This window comes from Mobula hypostoma, chromosome 10 (assembly GCF_963921235.1).
Source record: "Mobula hypostoma chromosome 10, sMobHyp1.1, whole genome shotgun sequence".
Lineage (NCBI taxonomy): Eukaryota > Metazoa > Chordata > Chondrichthyes > Myliobatiformes > Myliobatidae > Mobula > Mobula hypostoma.
Window position 1 is genome coordinate 30,860,953 of NC_086106.1, and position 23,192 is coordinate 30,884,144.

At 44.1% G+C, this 23,192-nt stretch overlaps 1 protein-coding gene across 1 annotated transcript in view; it reads left to right on the forward strand.

Moving 5' to 3' along the window:
* Positions 1-23,192, forward strand: part of LOC134352816 (zinc finger protein 850-like) — a 39,146-nt gene that overhangs the window by 4,335 nt on the left and 11,619 nt on the right. Inside the window, exons 2-3 of the mRNA XM_063060306.1 lie at positions 2,362-4,186; positions 10,270-10,275. Of these exons, the coding sequence (XP_062916376.1) occupies positions 3,189-4,186; positions 10,270-10,275 (1,004 nt within the window). The 5' untranslated portion in view covers positions 2,362-3,188. The remainder of the gene's footprint in view (positions 1-2,361; positions 4,187-10,269; positions 10,276-23,192) is intronic.

Genomic DNA, 23,192 nt, shown 5'->3' on the forward strand with positions numbered 1-23,192 from the left:
GTCGTGGAACGTTTTGCCACCATTGACAGAAGTAGGAAAAGGGATGAGTTCCTGAAGAGAGAATATAGGAAGATGGGTAGAAAACTGTAAACCAGGACCTCAAGGGTAGTAATCACTGGATTACTGCCTGTACCATGAGCCGTGAGGGTAAGAGTAGGATAATTAGGCAAATGAATGCGTAACTAAGGAATTGGTGCAGGGGGCAGGGTTTCAGATTTCGGTATCTTTAGGATCTCTCTAGGGGAGGTATAACCTCAACAAAAAGGACAGGTTACACCAGAACTTGAGGAGAAATGTACCTGTAGGCATCTTTGCTAAGAGTTGTTGGGAGGGTTTAAAATAGTTTGGCAGGGGTATGGGACCGGAGTGATTGGGCCCAGGATGGTGCAGTTGGTATCTACACAAGAAGATTCGGTATGTAGTGAGACTGTGAAGAACAAGGGCGAACAGATGATAGGGCAAAATTGCCTTCAGTGGGATGAGCTGAAGAGTAACATGGGGGGAAATTGAACAGGGTGCTGAATACGGGATTGAAGTTGTTATATTTAAATGCACACAGTATACAGAATAAGGTAGATTATCTTGTAGCATTGTGAGAGGTTGCCAATTATGATGTTGTAGAGATCACTGAGTCATGGCTGAAAGAGAAGTGTTGGGAACTTAACATCCAAGGATGCATGTTATGTCGAAAGGACAGGGAGAGATGGGAGGCTGTCTATTGGTTAAAAAATGAAATCCTTCAAAAATAGTGGCATAGGATCAGAAGATGTAGAATCCTTGTGGGTAGAGTTCAGGATCTGCAAGGGTAAAAAGTCACTGATCGGAGGTATATAGAGGCCTCCAAATCGTAGCCAGGAGATGCGATACAAATTAGAATGGGAGATAGAAAAGGCATGTAAAAAGAGCAATGTTACAATAGTCTTGGGGAATTTCAATGTGCAGGTAAATGAGGAAAATCAAGTCGGTTCTGGATCTTAGGGAATTTGTGGAAGGTTTTTAGAGCTGCTTGTGGTGAGCCCACAACAGAAAAGGCCATTCTGGATTGGGTGTTGTGTCGTGAAACAGAATTGATTAGGGATCGTAAGGTAAAGGAGTTTTTAGAGGACAGTGATCATAATCTGATAGAATTCATCCTGCTGTGTGAGAGGAAGAAGCTGATGTATCAGTATAAAAGTGGAGTATCGGCAATTACAGAGGCATGAGGGTAGACCCGGCTGAAATTGAGTGGAAGGGAACACCAGCAGGGTTGACGGCTGGAACGCAGTGGTTGGAGTTTCTGAGCACAATTCAGAAGGCATAAGATAGATACATTCCAAAGAAGAAGTATTCTAAATGAAGGATGTGGCAGATATAGCTGACAAGTGAAGTCAAAGACAGCATAAAAGCAAAAGAGTGTGCCTATAATATTGCAAAAGTGAGAAATCAGAGGATTGGAAAACTTGGGGAAAAGAAACAGAGTAACTGAAAAAGTCCATAAGGAGAGAAAAGATGAAATATGAAGGTAAACTAGCCAAGAATATAAAAGCTGATACAACTAGTGTTTTTAAAAATAAGAAAAGATGGTGCCAGAGGTATTTGTAGATCCAGGCAACTTCATCTTGGGAGCTGTTAATGCCGAGAAAGCTTTTGGCACATTGGTCTTATAAATCAATGTATTGAGTACAGGAGTTGGGACGTTATATTGAAATTTTATAAGATGTTGGTGGGGTTTTAAGGCATTGCTCAGGCTGCACTGGGATGATTGTGAGTAATTTTGGGTTCTCTATCTAAGAAAAGATGTGCTTGCATTGAAGTGGGCCCAGAAGAGGGCTACAAGAATTATTCCAGAATGAAAAGGTTGAGGAGCATCTGATTATTCTGGGCTTGTACTCTGTAGTCTAGCAGAATCTATGGGGATCTTATTGAAACCTATAGAACAGTGAAAAGCATAGATAGAGTGAACGTGGAGAATAAGTTTTCTATTGTGGGGAAGTCAAGAACTAGAAAGTACAGACTCAAGATAGAGGACATCCATTTAGAGCAGAGATAAGCTGGAATTTCTTTAGCTAGAGGGTGATGAATCTGTGGAATTCATTGCCACGGATGGCTGTGGAGGTCAAGTTAATGGGTATATTTAAAGCAGAAGTTGACAGGTTCTTGTTGTGTCGGGATGTCATGCGTTACATGGAGAGGGCAGGAGAATGGGGTTGGGAGGGACAACAAATCAGCCATGAAGGAATGGCAGAGAAGATTCGATGGGCCAAATGTTTAAATGTTACAATGTCATAGTCAGGGAGGTACCACCAGAGTCACACCTGATTAAAGTGATCTGTTCTGAGTCACTACCCTGTAATTACTGATGATTTTTGTAATTTTTTACAGGATTTTAAAGATGGAAGAATTGTGAACGCTTATCTCGGACAGAATATCACAGCAGATCTACACCCCACTCAGCTCCCCAGCACCTGAATATCATCGGCCTGTGAACGTGGAAGGAGAGATGCTGGTTTGTTTCACTTCAGACCCCAGGCAGTGAGGGCTGTTGCAGGACACCGACCGTGACACAGCTGGGTAGTGAGACACTCTACAGCGGGGAGGGGAGAAACCACTGATGTGAGGACAGGAACCAAGTTGCAGAGAAGCCGTGTAGCTACTCCCAGTCTGTGAAGGAGCGGGCAGAGATCACTCCAGTGCAGATTGGGAAAGGAACACCCATTGCAACTGGAATCCATGTGTGACATGCTGGGGGAGGTGAGCTGACCTGATCTGTGGCTGGGAACGTGTTTACCACATCCTTGTTTTTGTACCAATGAAACATTCATTGTTTTGACAGAGGAAGTATTTTAAATGATTCATTTCCCTGAGAATATCCAAATCTTCCTTCCACCTGTTTCCATTTAAGGAAAGTAATTCATTTGCCCATCTTTTTACTGACTGATTATTGAGGTCCTGGGGAAACATTGTCTTCCTGCTTTGAAGGGTCTCACTCAGTCATCAGCCCTGATGAAACACAGGCAAATCTGCACCTGGTTCACCTCTTCTGCGAGTGGGAAAGGAATCACTCGCTCAACCCACTTGGCAACACACCATTGACTTCATACCAGGGTGAGTCCATTGTCCTACTCTGATTGTGGGGAGGGGCTCATTCAGTCATCCAACTTCCTGGCACATTGGACCACAGTAAGGACATTAAGTGACCTGGCGACGTGATGAACGGCCAGCAAATACCTGCTGGGGAGAGGCAGTCCACCTGCTCTCACTGCGGGAAGGCTTTCAATAATTCCTTCAGCCTGCAGGAGCACCTGCGAGTGCACATCGGGGAGAAGCCCTTCTCTTGCTCTGATTACGGGAAAGGGTTAACTCAGTCATCCAGGCTTCTGGCACACCAACAAGTTCATAATGGAGAGAGGCCATTCACCTGTTCCAAGTGTGGGAAGGGGTTTACTCGGTCATTCAGGTTTCTAGCTCACCAACGAATTCACACTGGGGAGAGGCCATTCACCTGTTCTGAGTGTGGGAAAGGATTCACTATGTCGTCTATCCTTGCTAGTCACCAACGAATTCACACTGGGGACAGGCCATTCACCTGCTCCCAATGTGGGTTGAAGTTTACTCGGTCGTCTAGCCTTTTGACGCATCAGCGAATTCACACCGGGGAGAAGCCCTTCAACTGCTCCGAGTGCGGGAAGGGGTTCACTCGGTCTTATGAGCTTCTGAGGCACCAACGAATTCACACCAGGGAGTGGCCATTCACCTGCTCAGAGTGTGGGAAAGGGTTGACTCGGTTGTCCGAGCTTCTGACACACCAACGAATTCACACTGGGGAGAGGCCGTTCATCTGCTCCGAGTGTGGGAAAGGGTTCGCAAGGTCATCTGTCCTGCTGCTGCATCAACGGATTCACACCGGGGAAAGGCCGTTCACCTGCTCCGAATGTGGAAAAGGGTTTGCAAGATCATATGTCCTGTTGATGCATCAGCGAATTCACACCGGGGAGAGACCATTCATCTGCTCTGAATGTGGGAAAGGATTCACTCGGTCATCTGACCTTCTGCTTCATCAACAAATTCACACTGGGGAGAGGCCGTTCACCTGCTCCGTATGCGGGAAGGGATTTACTCGGTCGTCTCTCCTACTGAGACACCAACGAATTCACACTGGAGAGAGACCGTTCACTTGCCCTGAATGTGGAAAGAACTTTGCACGGTCGTCTCACCTCTGCAGACATCGCGGAACGCATACTAAAGGGAAGGTTTAAATGTGCGGTGTGTACATGGGGATTTAAGCAATGCATCTGCTGAGATAGCAGTGATTTCACAAGTGACTGCAAGAACTGATTCTGCAGTTATTGCTGTTGTTGATCACATCCAGGTTACTGGAAACATTTGGGGTTGTATTCCCTAGAACTGCGGGTACATTTGTATTCTGCATCAATTATATATAATCTGTTCTGTGTGAATGAACTGGGATTGAGGAGGATGTGGAGAGACCTTGAGGGGATGTGGACAAGCTGAATGGACAGACAGGAACACGGCAGATGGAGTCAAGTGTGGGAAAATTGGAAGACATGAACTCCATTGGGGAAACTCCCAATGTTAAAGGAATCATGGGACGTCAGACGGCAGGAAAATGGCGTGCAGTCTCTATTAGTCATGACCTTGCTGACTGGAGGGGCAGAATGGCCTTTATCTCTGTTAGGATGGTCACACAAAGCAGGGAACACAACCACTGAGGTTCAGCAGCATTCGTGGAGGCCGACGATGTGAGTTGTTGGTCTGGTCTGGTCTCATGATGCAGGGTCTTGACCGAAAACATCAACTTGTTCCTTTTTCCTCCACAGATGCTGCTTGACCTGCTGAGCTGTATTGGCATCCTGATTTGTATTTCCAGAGTTCAGCATCTGGTTCACCTGGGAAAGTGGGCCAAGTGCAAAATGTTGTATTTTAGGAAGTTAAACCAGGGCAGGACTGGCACAGTGAATGCAGTGTCGTGCGGAGCATTGCAGAACAGAGAGACCTCCACGTATGTGGTAACGTGGGTAAACGGGGTGATGAAGGCGTTTGGCACACTTACCCTCATCGGTCAGGGGATTGAGTGCAAGAGTCAGCACCTGGGTTGCAACTGCACAGATGACCATTCTTTGAATTTATGTACAGTTCTGGTCACTAATGATAGGAAGGATACTACTGAGAAGTCAAAGGTGCAAAATAGATTCACAAGGATGATACCAGGACTGGAAGATTTCGGTTATAAAGATAGACTTGGATAGAACATAGAACCCTGCAGCACAGTGTGAGCCTGTGATAGTTGCTTAAGCCCCCACACAAATTAAAACTGCAGGTTGGGAAGAACACCGCAGACTACCTTACCCATTTGAATGTTAGAATGTTTACGTAAGTAAACAATCAAAGGTATTCAGTAAATCATGCCCCACGTTTGTCAGTTACAGCAATGACCCTCTGAATCTTGTTAATGGGTCTTACTGGGTATGTAGCCGTCACTCCAACCACTGGCTGCAAGAAACACCCTTTCAAAATGGGCTGTCCTGCTTAAACCGGATCTTACCAACTGAGTACCATGGATACCACCTACCTGCTCTCTCTACATCCCACTGTGAGGAGCTGCCATCATAGGAGCATGATGAAGACTGAGTGCTTCTGGACTGTAGTGTTCCTGTTCTGGGGACCTGCTGGACTGGTTACCTACTGGCTCGTGAAAGCATTAGCATGGCTTCTGCACTGCTGGAGAAACTGGCTACAAGCATAGTCTAAGCATTACCTAACATGAGCCAGACCATCAACGACATTACTGCTGAAATGCTGACAGTTCACACTGCGGCCCTGCAGAATCGACTAGCACTAGAGTTTCTGTTGTCTGAGAGAGGTGGTACTTGTGCCATTATTAGCTGTGAGTGTGGTACATCCCTGATATCAACAGTCAACTGTCCCTTCTGAAACTCTAACAGAGGCTCAGAGACTACACTACTGAAATTCATAAGGCTTAGGTGGTCCTCTGCAGAACAAAAAGGAAGAAGTGTGGAAATTGTGGTCAGGCAAGGGTTGAAGAGAACACCCAGTCAAAATATCCTGGCTGCTGTTGTAGTCAAGCCAGACCTGTGTGAAGTGAGATCGTCAGGGCCAACCTAGCTTACTACAGACAAGATCTGTGAGAATGACTGTGGCAGTGTGAATCATGCAAGAACATGTTGTTAAGTGCAGTCAAGTTGTCGTCAGCTCATGGTGACCCTATGGATAGTGTAGATGACCAAAGGGTTTTCGTGGCAAGATATGGAAGTTGATTGCCAGGATTTTCTTCCGCACAGATACTGCTGCTGCCCATGTTGGGACCTGGCCAGATTTGAAATCAGGACCATCAATCTCGAAGTCCAGTGCTGGTAGATTCCCTTTACACAGCCAAGATAGAAATAATGAAAAGATATGGAATACATTCAGCAGCTAAGGGACATTTGCTTTACCAACTTTAAAGTGTTATCTGTTGTCAGCTTGTAGTTTCTGTTGACTTTTAATATCTATACTGTGAATGCGATTGATCTTGCAAGAAGGAATTCAAACATACACAGATTACCAAGTGGTTAATATCTGTAACTGATAAGTATAAAAGTAGCAGTTTTATGTCCTGACTTGAGGACAGTGTGGTCACAGGGGCAGCTGAAGGGCCTTTCCCTGGTGTGACTGTGCCGATGAATTTCCAGATGGGATGGGTACAAGAATGCCTTGCTGCATTCACCAAGTTTCTGTTGTTTCTCATGTTCAACAACTAGGGTCTCAAGAAGGCAGCATCCATCATTAAGGACCCTCACCATGAAGGACATGCACCCTCCTCGTTACTACCATTGTGGAGGAGATACATGAACCATGTTCAGCATTTTGAGAACAGCTTCTTCCCCCCCGTTGTTAGATTTCTGAACGGTCCATAAACACTACATTATTATCACACACACATGCCTGCTCCGGATCTATTCTTCTCTGACCGCTGATGAGACAGCAACTGTCTGTTTCCAATTTGAATTTCATACCCTCGGAATATGCGGCCATCCACTCTATTCACATCAATTCCAAACTGGCCATCAAACACACAGACAAGGGGATGCTGTTCTAGTCTGGTGGACTGACATCTATCTTGCTGAGGCCAAGCAGAAAATTTCCAACTCCTCCTCTTATCGCCTGAAAAGGATCCCATTCAGGACCTTCAGGCCATTGTTTTCTCCACCATCACCAACCTCAACACCTCTGAAGATCTCCCATCCACTGCCACCAACCTAAAAGTTCTCTTATCCTCACTCTGTTCATTTCTACTACGCAACCTAAGTCTCCCTCCCCACCATTGAGTATATCTACACAAAAAGTTGTCACAGGAAATCAGCATCTATCATCAGGGACCCCACCATCCTGGACATGCTCTCTTCTTGCTGCTGCCATCAGGATAAAGATACAGGAGCCTTAGGACTCACACCACCAGGTTCAGGAACAGTTAGTACTCCTCAACCATCAAGCTCTTAAACCAGAGGGGATAACTTCACTCAACCTCACTTGCCCCATCATTGAAATGTTCCCACAATCTATGGACATATTTTCAAGAACTCTTCATCTCATGTACTTGATATTTATTGCTTATTTACTAATTATTTTTATTTCTGTATTTTCACTGTTTGTGTCATTTGCATGCTGGCTGATAGCCTGAGTTGGTGTGGTCTTTCATTGCTTGTGTTGCGGATTTATTCAATATGCCCACAAGAAAATGAATCTCAGGGTTGTATATGGTGATATACTGTATATGTACTTTTATAATTAATTTACTTTGAACATTGACTTTGACTACCATTAGGGAGGAGGTACAGGAGCCTGAAGACACACACCCAATGTTTTTGGAACATCAGATTTCTGAAAGGACAATGCTCCCATGAACACGTCATCACCATATTTACTTTCTTTCTGCACTACATATTTAACGTTATATGTATTTCTTATTGCAACTTATGGTATGTGGTATATTGCAGTATACTGCTGCCACAAACAAGAAATTTCATGATAATAAACCGAATTCTGATTAAAAAGAAAAAATAAAAGAACTTAGTCAAAAATGTTAGGAGGGATATAATGGGTCATGAAATGTCCCTGATAAGTAGAAATAAGGAGAATCCTCAGGTATGTTACATAAACATAAAGAACAAGAGGGTGTCTCAGGAAAGGGTAGGTCTACTGATTGAGAAAGGGATTTATACATGAAGTCCTGATGAAGAGCTTCAGCCTGAAATATCAATGTTCCTCTCCCTTCTGAATTGCTGAGTTCCTTCAACATTTTGTGTGTGTTAGCCCAAAATTCCAGCATCTGCAGAATCTCTTGTGTCTTTTCGACAAGACCAGAGGAATGGGTGAGGTCCCTTTCTGTAATGAGTACTTTGTATTAGAATTTCCCAATGAGAAGATCATGGATGATGGTGAGATTAGAAAAGGGGAAGATTAGAGGGTATGTTGTCAGAAGAAAGGGGAGGTGTTGGGTACCTTAAAAAAATTAGGATGTGTATGTTCCCAGTGCCTAATGTAATCTAGCCCAGGATAATGAAGGCAAGCGGGGAGCATAAGCTTTGTATCTTATTTAACCAAGGACGAGAAGCCAGACTGCTGGAGAATAGTCAAAGTTGTTTGTACAATAAAAGTAGCCAGGTAATTATAGACCAGTAATCTTTACACCAGGGTAGGAAAATTATTAAAAAGCATTCTTGGAAAAAGGATTTACATGGATTAAATTTATTTGGAAAAGCACGGGTTTATCGAGAAAACAGCGGGACTGTATAGTGGAGGTCCTTTCTCACAAACCTCATTTTCTTGAGGAAGTGACAAAGATGATCGAGAGAAGCGCAGTTGATATTATACATCTGGATTTTAGTCAAGTACCTTATGGTAGGCTGGTCCAGAAGATTATGTCACATGGTATTATCAATGGTGAAATGGCAAACTGAATCCAGATTAATTTGGTCACAGATGACCAGTGTTGTATATCTGACTGGAGGTCTGTGATTAATTCTGTAAGGTTTGTGCTGGCACCTGTTGTTTCTAATATTTGGATGAAAATGTAGGTGGCCTGGTCAGTTGACAGAAAAACTGGTGGAAGTGTAGGTGGTGAGAAAGATTGTCAAAAGGATAAACACAACAGATTCTGCAGATCATCACACTACAACATGCTGGAGGAACTCATCAGATCGGGCAGCATCAATAACAAGGAATAAACAGGTGATGATTTGGCCCTATCCCCACATTACGATTGGAAAGGAAGAGAGAGAAAGGGGAAGGCGGATGGAGGATGAAGCTGGAAGGTGACGGGAAGGCAGGTGAAAGAGATGGTAATTGGATGGGGGGGGTCGATGAAGTGAAAACCTGGAGTTAATGGTGGAAAAGGTAAAGGACTGAAGAAGAAGGATCTGAAAGGAGAGTGGTCCATGGGAGAAAGGTCTCGAGGAGGGGCACTAGGGGAGGTGCTAGACTGGTGAGTGGTAAGAGGTGAGCCAGAGTGCAGAATGGAAGGAACTGGAAACAGGAGGGTGAAAATTACTGGAAGTTAGAGAAATTAGTGCTCATGCCTTCAGGTCAGAGGCTGCCCAGATGGAATATGATGTGTTGCTTCTCCAGCCTGAGAGTGGCCTCATTGTGACGGTAGGGTTGGGCATGAACCAACATGTTAAAATAGGAATTAGAATTGGAACTAAAGTGTTTGAACACTGGGAGATCTTGCTTGGTGTGGATGGAGAGAAGATGCTCGACAGAGCAGCCCCCCCCCCCCCAAGTTTATGTTGGGTCTCACCACTGCATTGGGAACACCAGCCCCAAATGACTTGCAAGTGTAGAGTTGCCTCACCTAGAAGGACTGTTCAGGGTCTTGAATGGACAGGCGTAACTGTTCTCCCACTTGCAGGATAAGTGCCAGTTGGGAGGGCTGAATGGAAAAGGAAATGGGAGAGAGAGCCATCCCTGCTGAAAGCAGAAAATTGTGACTGTGGGGGAGTGGTTGGGTGTGAGGTAAAGATGTGTTTGGTGCAGGCTCCTATGGAAGATGGCAGAAGTTGTGGAGAATGATATACCGGATGCAGACAGTCGTGGAGTAGTAGAGAAAAGGAACTTTATTCTTGTTAAGGCAGCAGAGATGTGGATGAGGGCAGGATTAATGGTGGAGGAAGAGAAACCCATTCTTTTAAGGATGTTCCAGATCTGAGATGATGCTGATTGAGCTCTCTTCGGCAGTCTGAGCAGGCTTTATTTATACCGGTGCCCCAGAAGAGCATGGTGGCCTGCCTCAATGGCTATTACCCAGTTGTACTTGCAGCCACAGTGATGAAGAACTTTGAGAGGTTGCTGATGAAACATCAGCTCCTGCCTGAGAGACTTGGATCTGCTCCAATTTGCCTACCAGAACAACAGGTCCACAACCGATGCCATCTCACCAGCTCCTCATTCACTGAATCTTCTGGACAGCAAAGCTGTATACGTCAGGATGCTCCTTATCAACTACAGTTTAGCATTCAATACCATCATCCCCTCAAAACTAATCAATACACTGATGACACCACTGCCATAGGGCCAAATGATGGGGGTGATGAATCAGCATATGGGAAGGAGATTGAAAATCTGGCTGAGTGGTTAAAATCAGAATCAGGTTTATTATAACCATATAACAACTACAGCACGGAAACAGGCCATCTGGGCCCTTCTAGTCCGTGCCGAACTCTTACTGTCACCTAGTCCCACCGACCTGCACTCAGCTCATAACCCTCCATTCCTTTCCTGTCCATATAGCTGTTCAATAATGACAACATTGAACCTGCCTCAACCACTTCAGCTGGAAGCTCATTCCACACAGCTACCACTCTCTGAGTAAAGAAGTTCCCCCTCATGTTACCCCTAAACTTTTGCCCTTTAACTCTCAACTTATGTCCTCTTCTTTGAATCTCCTTCACTCTCAATAGAAAAAGCCTATCCACATCAACTCTATCTATCCCCCTCATAATTTTAAATACCTCTATCAAGTCCCACCCCCCCCAACCTTCTACATTCCAAAGAATAAAGACCCAACTTGTTCAACCTTTCTCTGTAACTTAGGTGATGAAACCCAGGTAACATTCTCGTAAATCTTCTCTGTACTCACTCTATTTTGTTGACATCGTTCCTATAATTGGGTGACCAAAACTGTACATGATACTCCAAATTTGTCCTCGCCAATGTCTTGTACAATTTCAACATTACATCCCATCTCCTATACTCAATGCTCTGATTTTATAAAGGCCAGCATACCAAAAGCTTGCTTCACCACCCTATCCACATGAGGTTCCACCTTCAGGGAACTATGCACCATTATTCCTAGATCCCTCTGTTCTACTACATTCTTCAATGCCCTACCATTTACCATGTATGTCCTATTTTGATTAGTCCTACCAAAATGTAGCACCTCACATTTATCAGCATTAAACACCATCTGCCATCTTTCAGCCCACTCTTCTAACTGGCCTAAATCTCTCGACAAGCTTTGAAAACCTACTTCATTATCCACAACTCCACCTGTCTTAGTATCATCTGCATACTTACTCATCCAATTTTTCATCCACCCCATCATCCAGATCATTAATATATATGACAAACAACATTGGACCCAGTACAGATCCCTGAGGCACACCACTAGCCACTGGTCTCCAATCTGACAAACAGTTATCCACCATGACTCTCTGGCATCTCCCATCCAGCCACTGTTGAATCCATTTTACTACTTCAATATTAATATCTAACGATTGAACCTTCCTAACTAACCTTCCATGTGGAACCTTGTCAAAGGCCTTACTGAAGTCCATATAGACAACATTCACTGCTTTACCCTCGTCAACTTTCCTAGTAACCTCTTCAAAAAATTCAGTAAGATTTGTCAAACATGACCTCCTACGCACAAATCCATGTTGACTGTCCCTAATCAGACCCTGTCTATCCAAATAATTATATATACCATCTCTAAGAATACTTTCCATCAATTTACCCACCACTGACATCAAACTCACAGGCCGATAATTGCTAGGTTTACTCTTAGAACCCTTTTTAAACACTGGAACAACATGAGTAATACGCCAATCCTCCGGCACAATCCCCGTTTCTAATGACATTTGAAAAATTTCTGTCAGCCCCTGCTTTTTCCACACTAACTTCCCTCAAGGTCCTAGGGAATATCCTGTCAGGACCTGGAGACATATCCACTTTTATATTCCTTAAAAGCACCAGTACTTCCTCTTTAATCATCATAGTTTCCATAACATCCCTACCTGTTTCCCTTATCTTACACAATTCAATATCCTTCTCCTCAGTGAATACCGAAGAAAAGAAATTGTTCAGAATCACCCCCATCTCTTTTGGCTCTGCACATAGCTGTCCACTCTGATTCTCTAAGGGACCAATTTTATCCCTCACTATCCTTTTGCTATTAATATAACTGTAGAAACCCTTGGGATTTATTTTCACCTTACTTGCCAGAGCAACCTCATATCTTCTTTTAGTTTTTCTAATTTCTTTCTTAAGATTCTTTTTACATTCTTTATATTCCTCGAGCACCTCATTTACTCCATGCTGCCTATATTTATTGTAGATACCTCTCTTTTTTCGAACCAAGTTTCCAATATCCCTTAAAAACCATGGCTCTCTCAAACTTTTAACATTTCCTTTCAACCTAACAGGAACATAAGGATTCTGTATCCTCAAAATTTCACCTTTAAATGACCTCCATTTCTCTATTACATTCTTCCCACAAAACAAATTGTCCCAGTCCACTCCTCCTAAATACTTTTGCATCTCCTCAAAGTTAGCCTTTCTCCAATCAAAATTTCAACCTTGGGTCCAGACCTATCCTTCTCCATAATTATATTGAAACTAATAGCATTGTGATTACTGGACCCGAAGTGCTCCCTGACACAAACCTCCGTCACCTGACCTATCTCATTCCCTAACAGGAGATCCAACACTGCCCTGTCTCTGGTTGGTACCTCTATGTATTGCTGCAAAAAACGATCCAGCACACATTTTACAAACTCCAAACCATCCAGCCCTTTTACAGTATGGGTTTCCCAGTCTATGTGTGCAAAATTAACATCTCCCACAATCACAACCATGTACTTGCTACAAAAATCTGCTATCTCCTTACAAATTTACACCGGCATGTGACGTGAAATTTGTTAACTTAGCAGCAGCAGTCCAATGCAATACATAATCTAGGAGAGAGAGTAAAAAAAAACATAAATAAACAAGTAAATCAATTACATATATTTAATAGATTATTTAAAAATGTGCAAAAACAGAAATACTGTATATATAAAAAAAGTGGGGTAGTGTTCAAAGCTTTAAAGTCTATTTAGGAATTGGATGGCAGAGGGAAGAAGCTGTTCCTGAATCGCTGAGAATGTGCCTTCAGGCTTCTGTATCTCCTATCTGATGGTAACAGTGAGAAAAGTGCATGTCCTGGGTGCTGGAGGTCTTTAATAATGGACGCTGCCTTTCTGAGATACCGCTTCCTAAAGATGTCCTAGATACTTTGTAGACTAGTACCCAAGATGGAGCTGACTAGATCTGGCTAACAATAATCTCTTACTCAATGTCAGCAAGAAGCAAGACAGGAGGAGCTGATTATTGATTTAGGAATTGGAAACAAGAGCCAGAAGACAGCAGAGGTTTCAGATCAGAGTTTTCCTTTTCCTACATGAGCGGTCAACCATGGCTGATGAGTCCCATCTGCCCAAAGCAACTGGTTTTAAGGCACCAGAAACCCACCTTTGTCCCTTCTGTCAGTGGATATGATTCCACAGGAGTTGGACTTGGTGTCAGAGGCTATTTGAGGCACACCATTGGGGGTATTTAATAGATAGTGGGAGCTTACCCCATTACCACTCCCTGCTATAACAACCGTAAGAAACCATGGGCTTATTGAGTATGCCCTCAAGAAAATAAATCTTAGGGCTGTATATGGAAACATATATGTAACCTGACAATAAATTCACTTTGAACTTTGGAAAGGAAACCTCAACTTGGGAACAGACGAGGTAGAGTCAATGGAACTGAGGACATGGAATGGCATTTTTACAGGTGACAGTTTGAGAAGAAGTATTGTCAAGATTCTCCAAGAGTTATTAGGTTTATAAAAGATATCAGAAGACAGTTTGTCTCCAGAGATGGAGACAGAGAAATTGATAAAGGGAAGAGAGGTATGAGAAAAGGACCAAGTGAATTTAAGGGCAGGGTGGAAGTTAGATGCAAAGTTGTTGAGATTGCTGTGCTCAGTCTGGGTGCATGAAGCCAGCACCAAGGTGTCTACCTCAGTGTTTTAAAAGTAACAACTGATACCAGAGGCTGATGAATGAGATGTTGCTTTAAATGTATGCTGAACTAATTTAACAGAAGCTGGAAGAGACGTTCCTTCACACTGTCGATTGAGATAAGACACACAAAAGATGGGGAATGATGTTAATGAATACATAGAACGCATGCGTACTGTGCTTCAGAAATATTCCAGATTAATCCTCAAAGGGAGGATGCCCATCTTATTAAAAGTTATTGTAACTGAGTTGCAGCATAGGTCATGAAAAATGCTTGCTGTTACTTGTGTGGGACAAGGATTGTGGGTGTTTTGCAAAACTGTCAGAACTAGTTAAAACATCAAAGTGTTACCCTGCCCCAGGGAGTTTGCATAAAATGTCATACGTATTATTTAGAAAACATTGCATCAGTTATCCTGTACAATTTGAATGTTACTTAACTTGCAGTACTGTTTTATATTTAACTAAAATGGCAGTGACTGGGTTTTAGTTTATCACTCTATCTACAATTTCACTGTGAACTTAGTTTTAACATTCTTTGATCCTGGTGTTAGCCATGGAGTCATCAGCCAATGAGATGGCTTCAGCTCCAGAGCAGACAAAGGATGTGCTGGTTGATCAGTCAGCAGAAGTGCTGGTGACAGGACAGTCAGCCTGCACAATAGGATGGCATTGGATTATCCGCTTGTGGAGAAAGGAGACACCTCTGCCATAATTACAGACCAGCTGGGACTTTGTAGCCCTTCAGAGCGCTAGGAGGTAGGTGGCTATGATAGCTCACAGGGGTGTTCAGAAAGGAACTTTGGTTTTATGCTCAGTAGCTTTGCGACTTGCTCATCATTTAGTGGGACATCCGTAGGAATTGTATTAAATCCTGTAATGGGTTTGCCACATTGGAGTTGAATATATTGTAAAGAGTTAAACTTTATGTGTGCAAATATCTTTACTGTGTATATCACTATCTGCAAAAGCTTGGATTATGACTGTGTCTGGACTTATGAAGAGTGTTGGCAAGTGAAGGCTGCATCGGTGGTTTGAGCTGGTGCTAATGTATTGATCCGCAGCATTTTATATCAGTGGAGTGGGAATTGCAGTAGAGCGGTCGGGGGCTTGGCGGGCACTGAATGATGGGTTGGGTCACAAACAGTGTAGTGGATCGGGTAGAGCAGGAGGGGAGAAGAGTCCACACACATCTTGTTAAATATTTTAATGCTTCCTCTACCTGCCTGAATAAATGAAGTTTTGAAACTGATAAGGGGAATTTGTATCTTCCTGATTTAGGATCCACAGCCCTTTCGGTGTAACATTTGTGGTGGGCCCGCACACAACTCAATACCAGTTTTAAAGTTTGCTCTGGTTTTGTCCTAAAAAATGAATATATAATCATCAGGACAAACCAGAGAATATGTCTGACTGCAGAGGTTTATGCACTGCTTGGGAATTGGGACGTTGCCTTCAGATTGGGGGACAGGGCCACACTAAGGTCAGCAGGAGCCGCACTCTGCCATGGCATCAAGAAGGCAAGGTGTGTGTACGCAGAGAAGATCCACAGACACCTTTGTGACACCAGGGACATGCGCATGTGACAAGGTATAGATACCACAATGATGTGACATCAAGGAAAGCCCCCCCTCCCTCTGAGAAACAGACACCCTGTCTGGCCACAACCGAGGCAAGGACAAACCCAGCCAGGGTAAACCCATGCAGAGCTGCAGGGCCGGATAACATCACTGGCCAAGTGCTGATGGACTGTGTGGCCCATTTAGCAGAGGTCTTAATGGACACCTTTAATATCTTTGAAACAATTTACTGTAAGAGTAATGAATTTACCGTAAGAGTAATGAATACCCTGCCACCACTGAGCTCTCGTTACTGGGACAGTGAGCTGTTTACTGCATGCATGAGTAAAAGTATTTTACTAATTTATCTAATATTTTGGTTTATCTGCTATGTGTAATATAGGTTGTGTGGGTGCACTGTGGACTGGAGAAATGTTGTTTGATGGTATATGCGCACTGATTACAGTCAGTGACAATAAAGTTGAACTTGATATGTATATATAGAGAGAGAGATAAATAGTGTAAGAGATTATATATATATCTATATATACATTTATACAGCAGAGAGATAAAGGTACATATCTTTAGTAGATAGATAAAGAGAGAGATCTTTAAGTAGTGCAAATATCTCTCCTTTCCCTTTTGTAAGTGACAGGCGCTGTTCAATACAACTTTGCAGAAGGTGGATTGCCCAGGGGCCCAGATTCCCAGATTCCCAGATTCCCAGAGCCTGACGTCAGACGTGACGCCACCAATAGCGGAGTTGGGCGGCGGTTTGGAGCCAAGTGCTGGGCCGCAGGTTTCATCAACACCGAGGAGCGGTTCCCGACGGGGGAGAGAGACGGTACGGGCGCCACAAGTGTCGCGGTGAGGATAAACCCTCCCCAGCCCCGTCCCTGACCAACCTCCCCGAGCTGCCGCCGGCCTAAAACGTACACGGCAGCGCTTGTGTATCGGTGGTGTGGAGCGGTCACTCGCGTCCGTGTAATTGCGGCCATTGACTCCACAGCGCCTGCTGCACCGGCAGATGATTTGGGAGCCGGTGGGGTGACTTCCAGACCCTGCCGAGCTCTCCACACCCAACTGTGGGCATGCAGCGGAACTCAGACCCGATAAATAGGAACTCCAGTAAATAAAGAAACAAATCTCTGATCTCGCTGCCGATGGTAACAGATGATGCGAGAACAATTGCCTTTTAACTTTGGTAGATAAATTGACCTCTGTAAATTACCCGAGCGTGTAGGTAGGGAATAAGTATGACTGTGTGGAGAATGGAACAACCAGTTTTGATTTAGTGTTTGTAATTGGCGTGTATTTGGGTAAAGGGGCCTTTTTCTGTGTTGTATCTCATGACGGCAGCATAGATTTAGGATGAGAAAATAATTGACGATATTTTGGTACGTTTGTTGGTGTTGTGAGGAGAAAAGGGTGGATATAGTGTGTTTGTACTCGCAGAAGGACTGTGTAAGGTGCCACGCAAAGCTGTAAAGCACCATCAGGGCGGAACGGCTGTGTCTCATTTAGTGTAAGGTTATTACTGCGCCTTGTGACCGTGTAGATTTCTTCCGGGTACAGTTTAGTTAATTGGTGACTTGAGTGTAATTGGGCCTGTTACTGTGCTGTATCTCCTTAAAAAAAATTGAAAGATCAAGGGGTTGGTGATATTATACTGCTGTCAATTGAGAAATGTTTAATAGAAATAGATCGAAAGGTTAGGAATAAACAGGTTATATCTCAGTTAGGAAGCTGTAAGGATCATTTCAAGGGTCCCAGCTGTTCACAAGCCATGGTCACTGATTTGGGGCCCAGTATCTTGTATCCATATTCACTGATGATTTAGAACTGGGTGATTGTGTGTGTTGGAACAAGGATACAGTAAGTTATAAACAAGATACGTATGAGTGATAATGACTGACTAATTGCATCAAATCTGGTGGTGAGAGTGAAATCTTTGCAGGAGGGTTTTGAAAGTGGAAAGGCTGTTTTGTTGGGTCAGTGTGCTCACTCACTATGGAAGTCTGTGAGCAGTTATCAGAACTGGGGCTTCCCTTGGTTGAAGTGGATGACCGTGAGTTTTGTGCCTTGTAATGCTCTTCAGTTTCCATGACTCTCCTTTCTGGTTCTTGGATCTCACTGTTCATCTCATCTGCCCAGTCTGCTAGAGTTCAGTTTGCATGCGAGGGCAGGCATACCCATATCTTACAGATGAAAGTGAGTGTCAGGTGGGGACCAAAAGTGAGTCAAAGTGGACACATCAAGTCCCTTCACCAGAGGGAGTAGGGCAAATGAAATATCACATGGAGAAGTCCGTGACTCTGGCTCTACGTGAGCTCATCCAATTGAGCGAAATAAACAGCAGTGGATTACTTTGTAAATAATTACAGATTCAGAATTGTTGGTGTTGAGAGAGATCTGGGAGCTTTGCACGAGTCACTGAAAGTGAATGTACTGATACAATGAGCAATTAAACTGATGGAAGGTATTGGGAAAGAATTTAAAGAGATAATGCTGCAGTTACACTCAGTAGCCATTTTATTAGCCTCCTCCTGTACGGGATAAACTGAGCAGTGAGTCTACGTTCACCCTCTCCAGCTGCTGTGGCCCATCGTTTTCAGATGTGTCCACGTTCAGGGATACACTTCTGCACACCACTGTTGTACCAAGTGGTTATTTGAGTTGGTGTCTCATTCCTGTTGGCTTGAACCAGTCTGGCCACTCACCCCTCCCATTTACAAGGTGTTTTTGCCCACAGAACTGCTGCACAATGAATATTCTTTTGTTTTTTGCACCCTTGTCTGTAACCTCTCGAGACTGCTGTGCATGAAAATCCCAGGGGATCAAGAGTTTCTGAGATAAACCTCCTTGCCAGACACAATTATTCCATGGTCAAAGTCACTTGGGTCACTTTTCTTCCCCTTTCTGACCTTTGGTCTAAACAGCAACTGAACTTCTTGACCATGTCTGCATGCTTTTATGCATTGAGATGCTGCCACTTGATTGGTGATTAGATGTTTGCATTAATGAGCAGGTGTACTTATTAATGTAGCCACTCAGTGTATTGAGGCCCTGGGGAGGTGGTTTCTGGAATATTGCATATGAGTGTGATCTCCGTCCCGGCCTGCGGTAAGAGTCCACCCCAGACGGCCCTCGAGGTTGAGTCCGTGAGTGCATTTAAGAGAGAGCTCAATAGACGTAAAGGTACCTGGAATGGACTGCCGGGGAAGTGATGGGAAGCAGATACAATTGGAACGTTTAGATTTTTTTAGATAAAGAGATAAAGGTGCTGTTGCACCTTTTTGATCAGGATGGAGGAGTTCAGGTACCAGGTGAGATCATCGGAAATGTGGACACCAAGGAATTTGAAGCTTGATGCACGCGCCACTACAGCTCTGTTGATGTAGGTGGGGACATGAGTGTGGCTCCTAGCATGCCTGAAGTCCGCAATAATCTCCTTGGTCTTCTGGGTGTTAAGGGCCTGGTTATCGGCACACCACGCGGCCAGGTGCTGGACCTCATCCCTGTAGGCTGACTCGTCATCCTCTCTGATCAGGCCAACCACCGTGGTGTTGTCTGTGAACTTGATTATGCAGCTAGAACCATGTACAGGAACGCAGTCATAGGTGAAAAGAGAGTACTGAAGAGGGCTCAGCACACAGCCTTGAGGCACACTGGTATTCAGGGTGAGAGTGGAGGAGAAGAGGTTGTCTAACTTAACAGTTTGGGGTCTGTTGGTCAGAAAGTGTGAGGTCCAATTGCAGAGGGATAAGCTGATACCAAGCTGGCAAAGTTTGGTGATCAGCTTGGAGGCCTTGCCTCATTCCTTTGTGCCGGACGCCGGCCCCCTAGGCCTGAGTCGACGTAGTAGTAGTAGTTGGAGGGGATCACTGTATTGAATGCCGAACTAAAGTCAATGAACAGCATTCTGACGTAAGAGTTGGGGCTGTCCAGATGGGTCAGGGCAGAGTGAAGTGCGGTGGAGATGGCGTCCTTTGTTGACCTGTTGGTGCGATAGGCAAATTGATGGGGGTTCAGGGTAGTGGGCAGACAGGATTTCAGATGTGATAGAATCAGTTTCTCAAAGCACTTTGCAGTGATGGGGGGTGAGTGCAACTGGGCGGAAGTCATTCAGGCCCGTGGAATGCTTGGGCACTGGCACGATGGTGGCAATCTTGAAGCTTGTGGGGACATCTGCCTTTGCCAGGGACAGATTGAAAATGTCCGTGACGACCCTGGCCAACTGCCCTACACAGACTCTGAGCACACGGCCAAGTATTCCATCCGGACCAGCTGCCTTCCGTACATTCACCTTGCTCAGGATGGTGCAAACTTCGGAGGTGGAAAGTGAGAGAGGTAGTTCACCAGCTGCGAGATCCGCTTTGAGGGTGACTTCCTTGTTGACTCGGTCAAAGCGAGCGTAGAAGTAATTGAGCTGGAAGGGGCAGGGAATGGGGTCAGATGGATCCTGTGCAAGGGGATGGGATTAGTCTGGATCGGCATCATGGTCGGCACAGACATGGTGGGTCACAGGGCCTGTTCATCTGCTGTACTGTTCTGCTCTCCATACTGAGGGGCAAAAGAAATGGGGTCAGTGCAGGGATGATGCAGAGAAGGAAGAGATCAGAGGTAAAGGGATGAATATCACACTGCCACTTGCATTCTCCTGATTTCCTCTAGGAACAGCTCATCGGTTTGAACATCTCTATTTCATCTCTGCTCATTGGAGAATCTCAGTCCAGATGGACCAGCTGAAGTCCAATTAATGATGCACAAGGATTACAGAATCAGTTTTATCATTGACATGCCATGAAATTTGGTGTTTTGCAGCAGCAGTACAGTGCAATACATGTTAGACTGGGGATTTTGAGGTTTGCAGAACACCAAGCAGTTGTACTTTTCATGACTATTGAAGACGTTGATTAATCATTCACAGTCCAGGCTGGAAAAAAAGTATGTGAAACCTTGTATTTAATAATTGGTAGAAGTATTTTAGCAGAAATAACTTCCATCAAACGTTTCCTGTAGCTGCTGATCAGACTTGCAATACGTTGAGGAATTTCAGACCATTCCTCCATACAGAACTGTTTCAGTTCATCAATATTTCTGGGCTATTTTGTGTGAAAAGCCCACTTCAGGCCATGCCACAGCATCTTTAATTGGGTTAAGGTCTGGACTCTGACTTTGCCATCCCAAAACACTAATTTTCTCCTTTTTGAATCCATTCTGTTGTTGATTTACTTTTTTGTTTCGGATCAATGTTGTTACATCATCCAACTTCCATTAAGCTTCGGGTGACGGACCACTACCCTGACACATTTTCATGTAAAATGACTTGATATAATTTTGAATTAATGATTGTAAGCTGTCCAGGCCCTGAGGCAGCAAAGCAGCCCCAAACCACAACGCTCCTTTAACCAAGCTTCAAAGTTGCGAAGAGGTTTTGCTGTTGGTGTGCCGTGCCTTTTTTCCTTTAAACATAGCAGTGTGGATTTCTGTTAAAAAGTTCAACTTTTGTCTCCTCTGTCCACAGAGCATTGTCCCAGAATTGTCATGGAATATCCAAGTGGTCTTTTGCAAACTTGAGACGTGCATGAATGTTTTTTTTTGGAGAGCAGTGACTTTCTCTGTGGTGTCCTCCATGGACACCATTCTTGTTCCATGTTTTTCTTTCAGTAAACACATGAACAGAGACTTTAGCAAGTTCTGTAGGTTTGTAGCTATAACCTTTGGGTTCTTTTTCACCGCTTCAGCATTGCACGTTGTGCTTTCTGTGTGATCTTTGCATGATGCTCACTCCCAGAGAGAGTAGCAATAGTACTGAATTTCCTCAGTTTGTAGACAATTTATTTTACTGTGGACTGATGAATATTCAGGTCTGTAGAAATGCTTTTCTTGCCTTTTCCAGTTTCATGCATCTCTACCAGTCTTCAAAGGCCCTCTGATCTGTTTTGATCGAGGCATGGCGCACATGAACGGATCTTTCTAGAGAAGACCAGGCTCTGTTAGTAACCTGACTTTGTGTGTCTTTTTATAACCACACTTTCAATCTCATCTTATTGATTGGAACACCTAACACCAGAAAGCTTTTGTGGAAGGCATTACCCCAGAGGTTCACATACTTTTTTGAACCTTGACTGTGATTGTTTAAATAATGTACTCAATATTGATGAGTACAATTGTTTGTGTGTTATTAGTTTACGCAGATTGTGTTTGTCTATTATTATGACTTAGATGAAGATCAAACCACATTTTATGAGTAATGCAGTAACTAATGCAATGGGTTCACATACTTTTTCTTGCAACAGTACCAGTGACGTAGGCAGGAAGACGGATGAGGTTCTGCCATGTGAGTTCAGGGAGTTAGGTGCAATGTTAAAAGACAGGACCTCCCGAGTTGTAATCTCAGGACTGCTATCCGCACTACGTGCTTGTGAGGCCAGAAACAGGAGGATCACACAGTTTAACCTGGGGCTAAGGAGTTGGCGTAGGAGGAAGAGCTTCAGATTTTTGGACCATTGGGCTTTCTTCCAGGGAAGGTGGAACCTGTGCAGATGAGACAGTTTGCACCTAAACTGGAGAGGGTCTAGTAACCTAAAAGAAAGGTTTGCTGGTAATGCACGGGGTGGGGAGGGTGGGATGGGAACAAGACTGCCAGAAGAGATAGTGGAATGGTTATCACAAGACAAAAGAGCAGAAGTAGGCCATTTGGCCCATTGAGTCTGCTCCGCAGCTCCCCCATGAGCTAAACTATTCACCTATCTAGTTCCAATTTCCAGCTATTTCCCCATATCCCTTGATACCCTGACTAATTAGATACCTGTCAATCTCCTCCTTAAACACCCTCAATGATCGGGCCTCCACAGCCATATTTGGCAACGAATTCCACAAATCCACGCCCCTCTGGCTAAAAAAATTTCTCCTCATCTCTGTTTTAACTGGGTACCCTCTAATTCTAAGACTATGGCCTCTTGTCCTGGACTCACCCACTAAGGGAAACAACCTTTCCACATCTACTCTGTCCAACCCTTTCAACATTCAAAATGTTTCTATGAGATCCCCTCTCATTCTTCTATACTCTAATGAATACAATCCAAGAGTCGACAAACGCTCCTCATATGTTAGCCCCTGCATTCCAGGAATCATCCTCGTAAATCTTCTCTGAACTCTCTCCAACATCAGTATATCCTTTCTAAGATAGGGGGCCCAAAACTGCACACAGTATTCCAAATGAGGTCTCACTAATGCCCCATAGAGCCTCATCAACACCTCCTTACTCTTATACACTATTCCTCTTGAAATGAATGCCAAC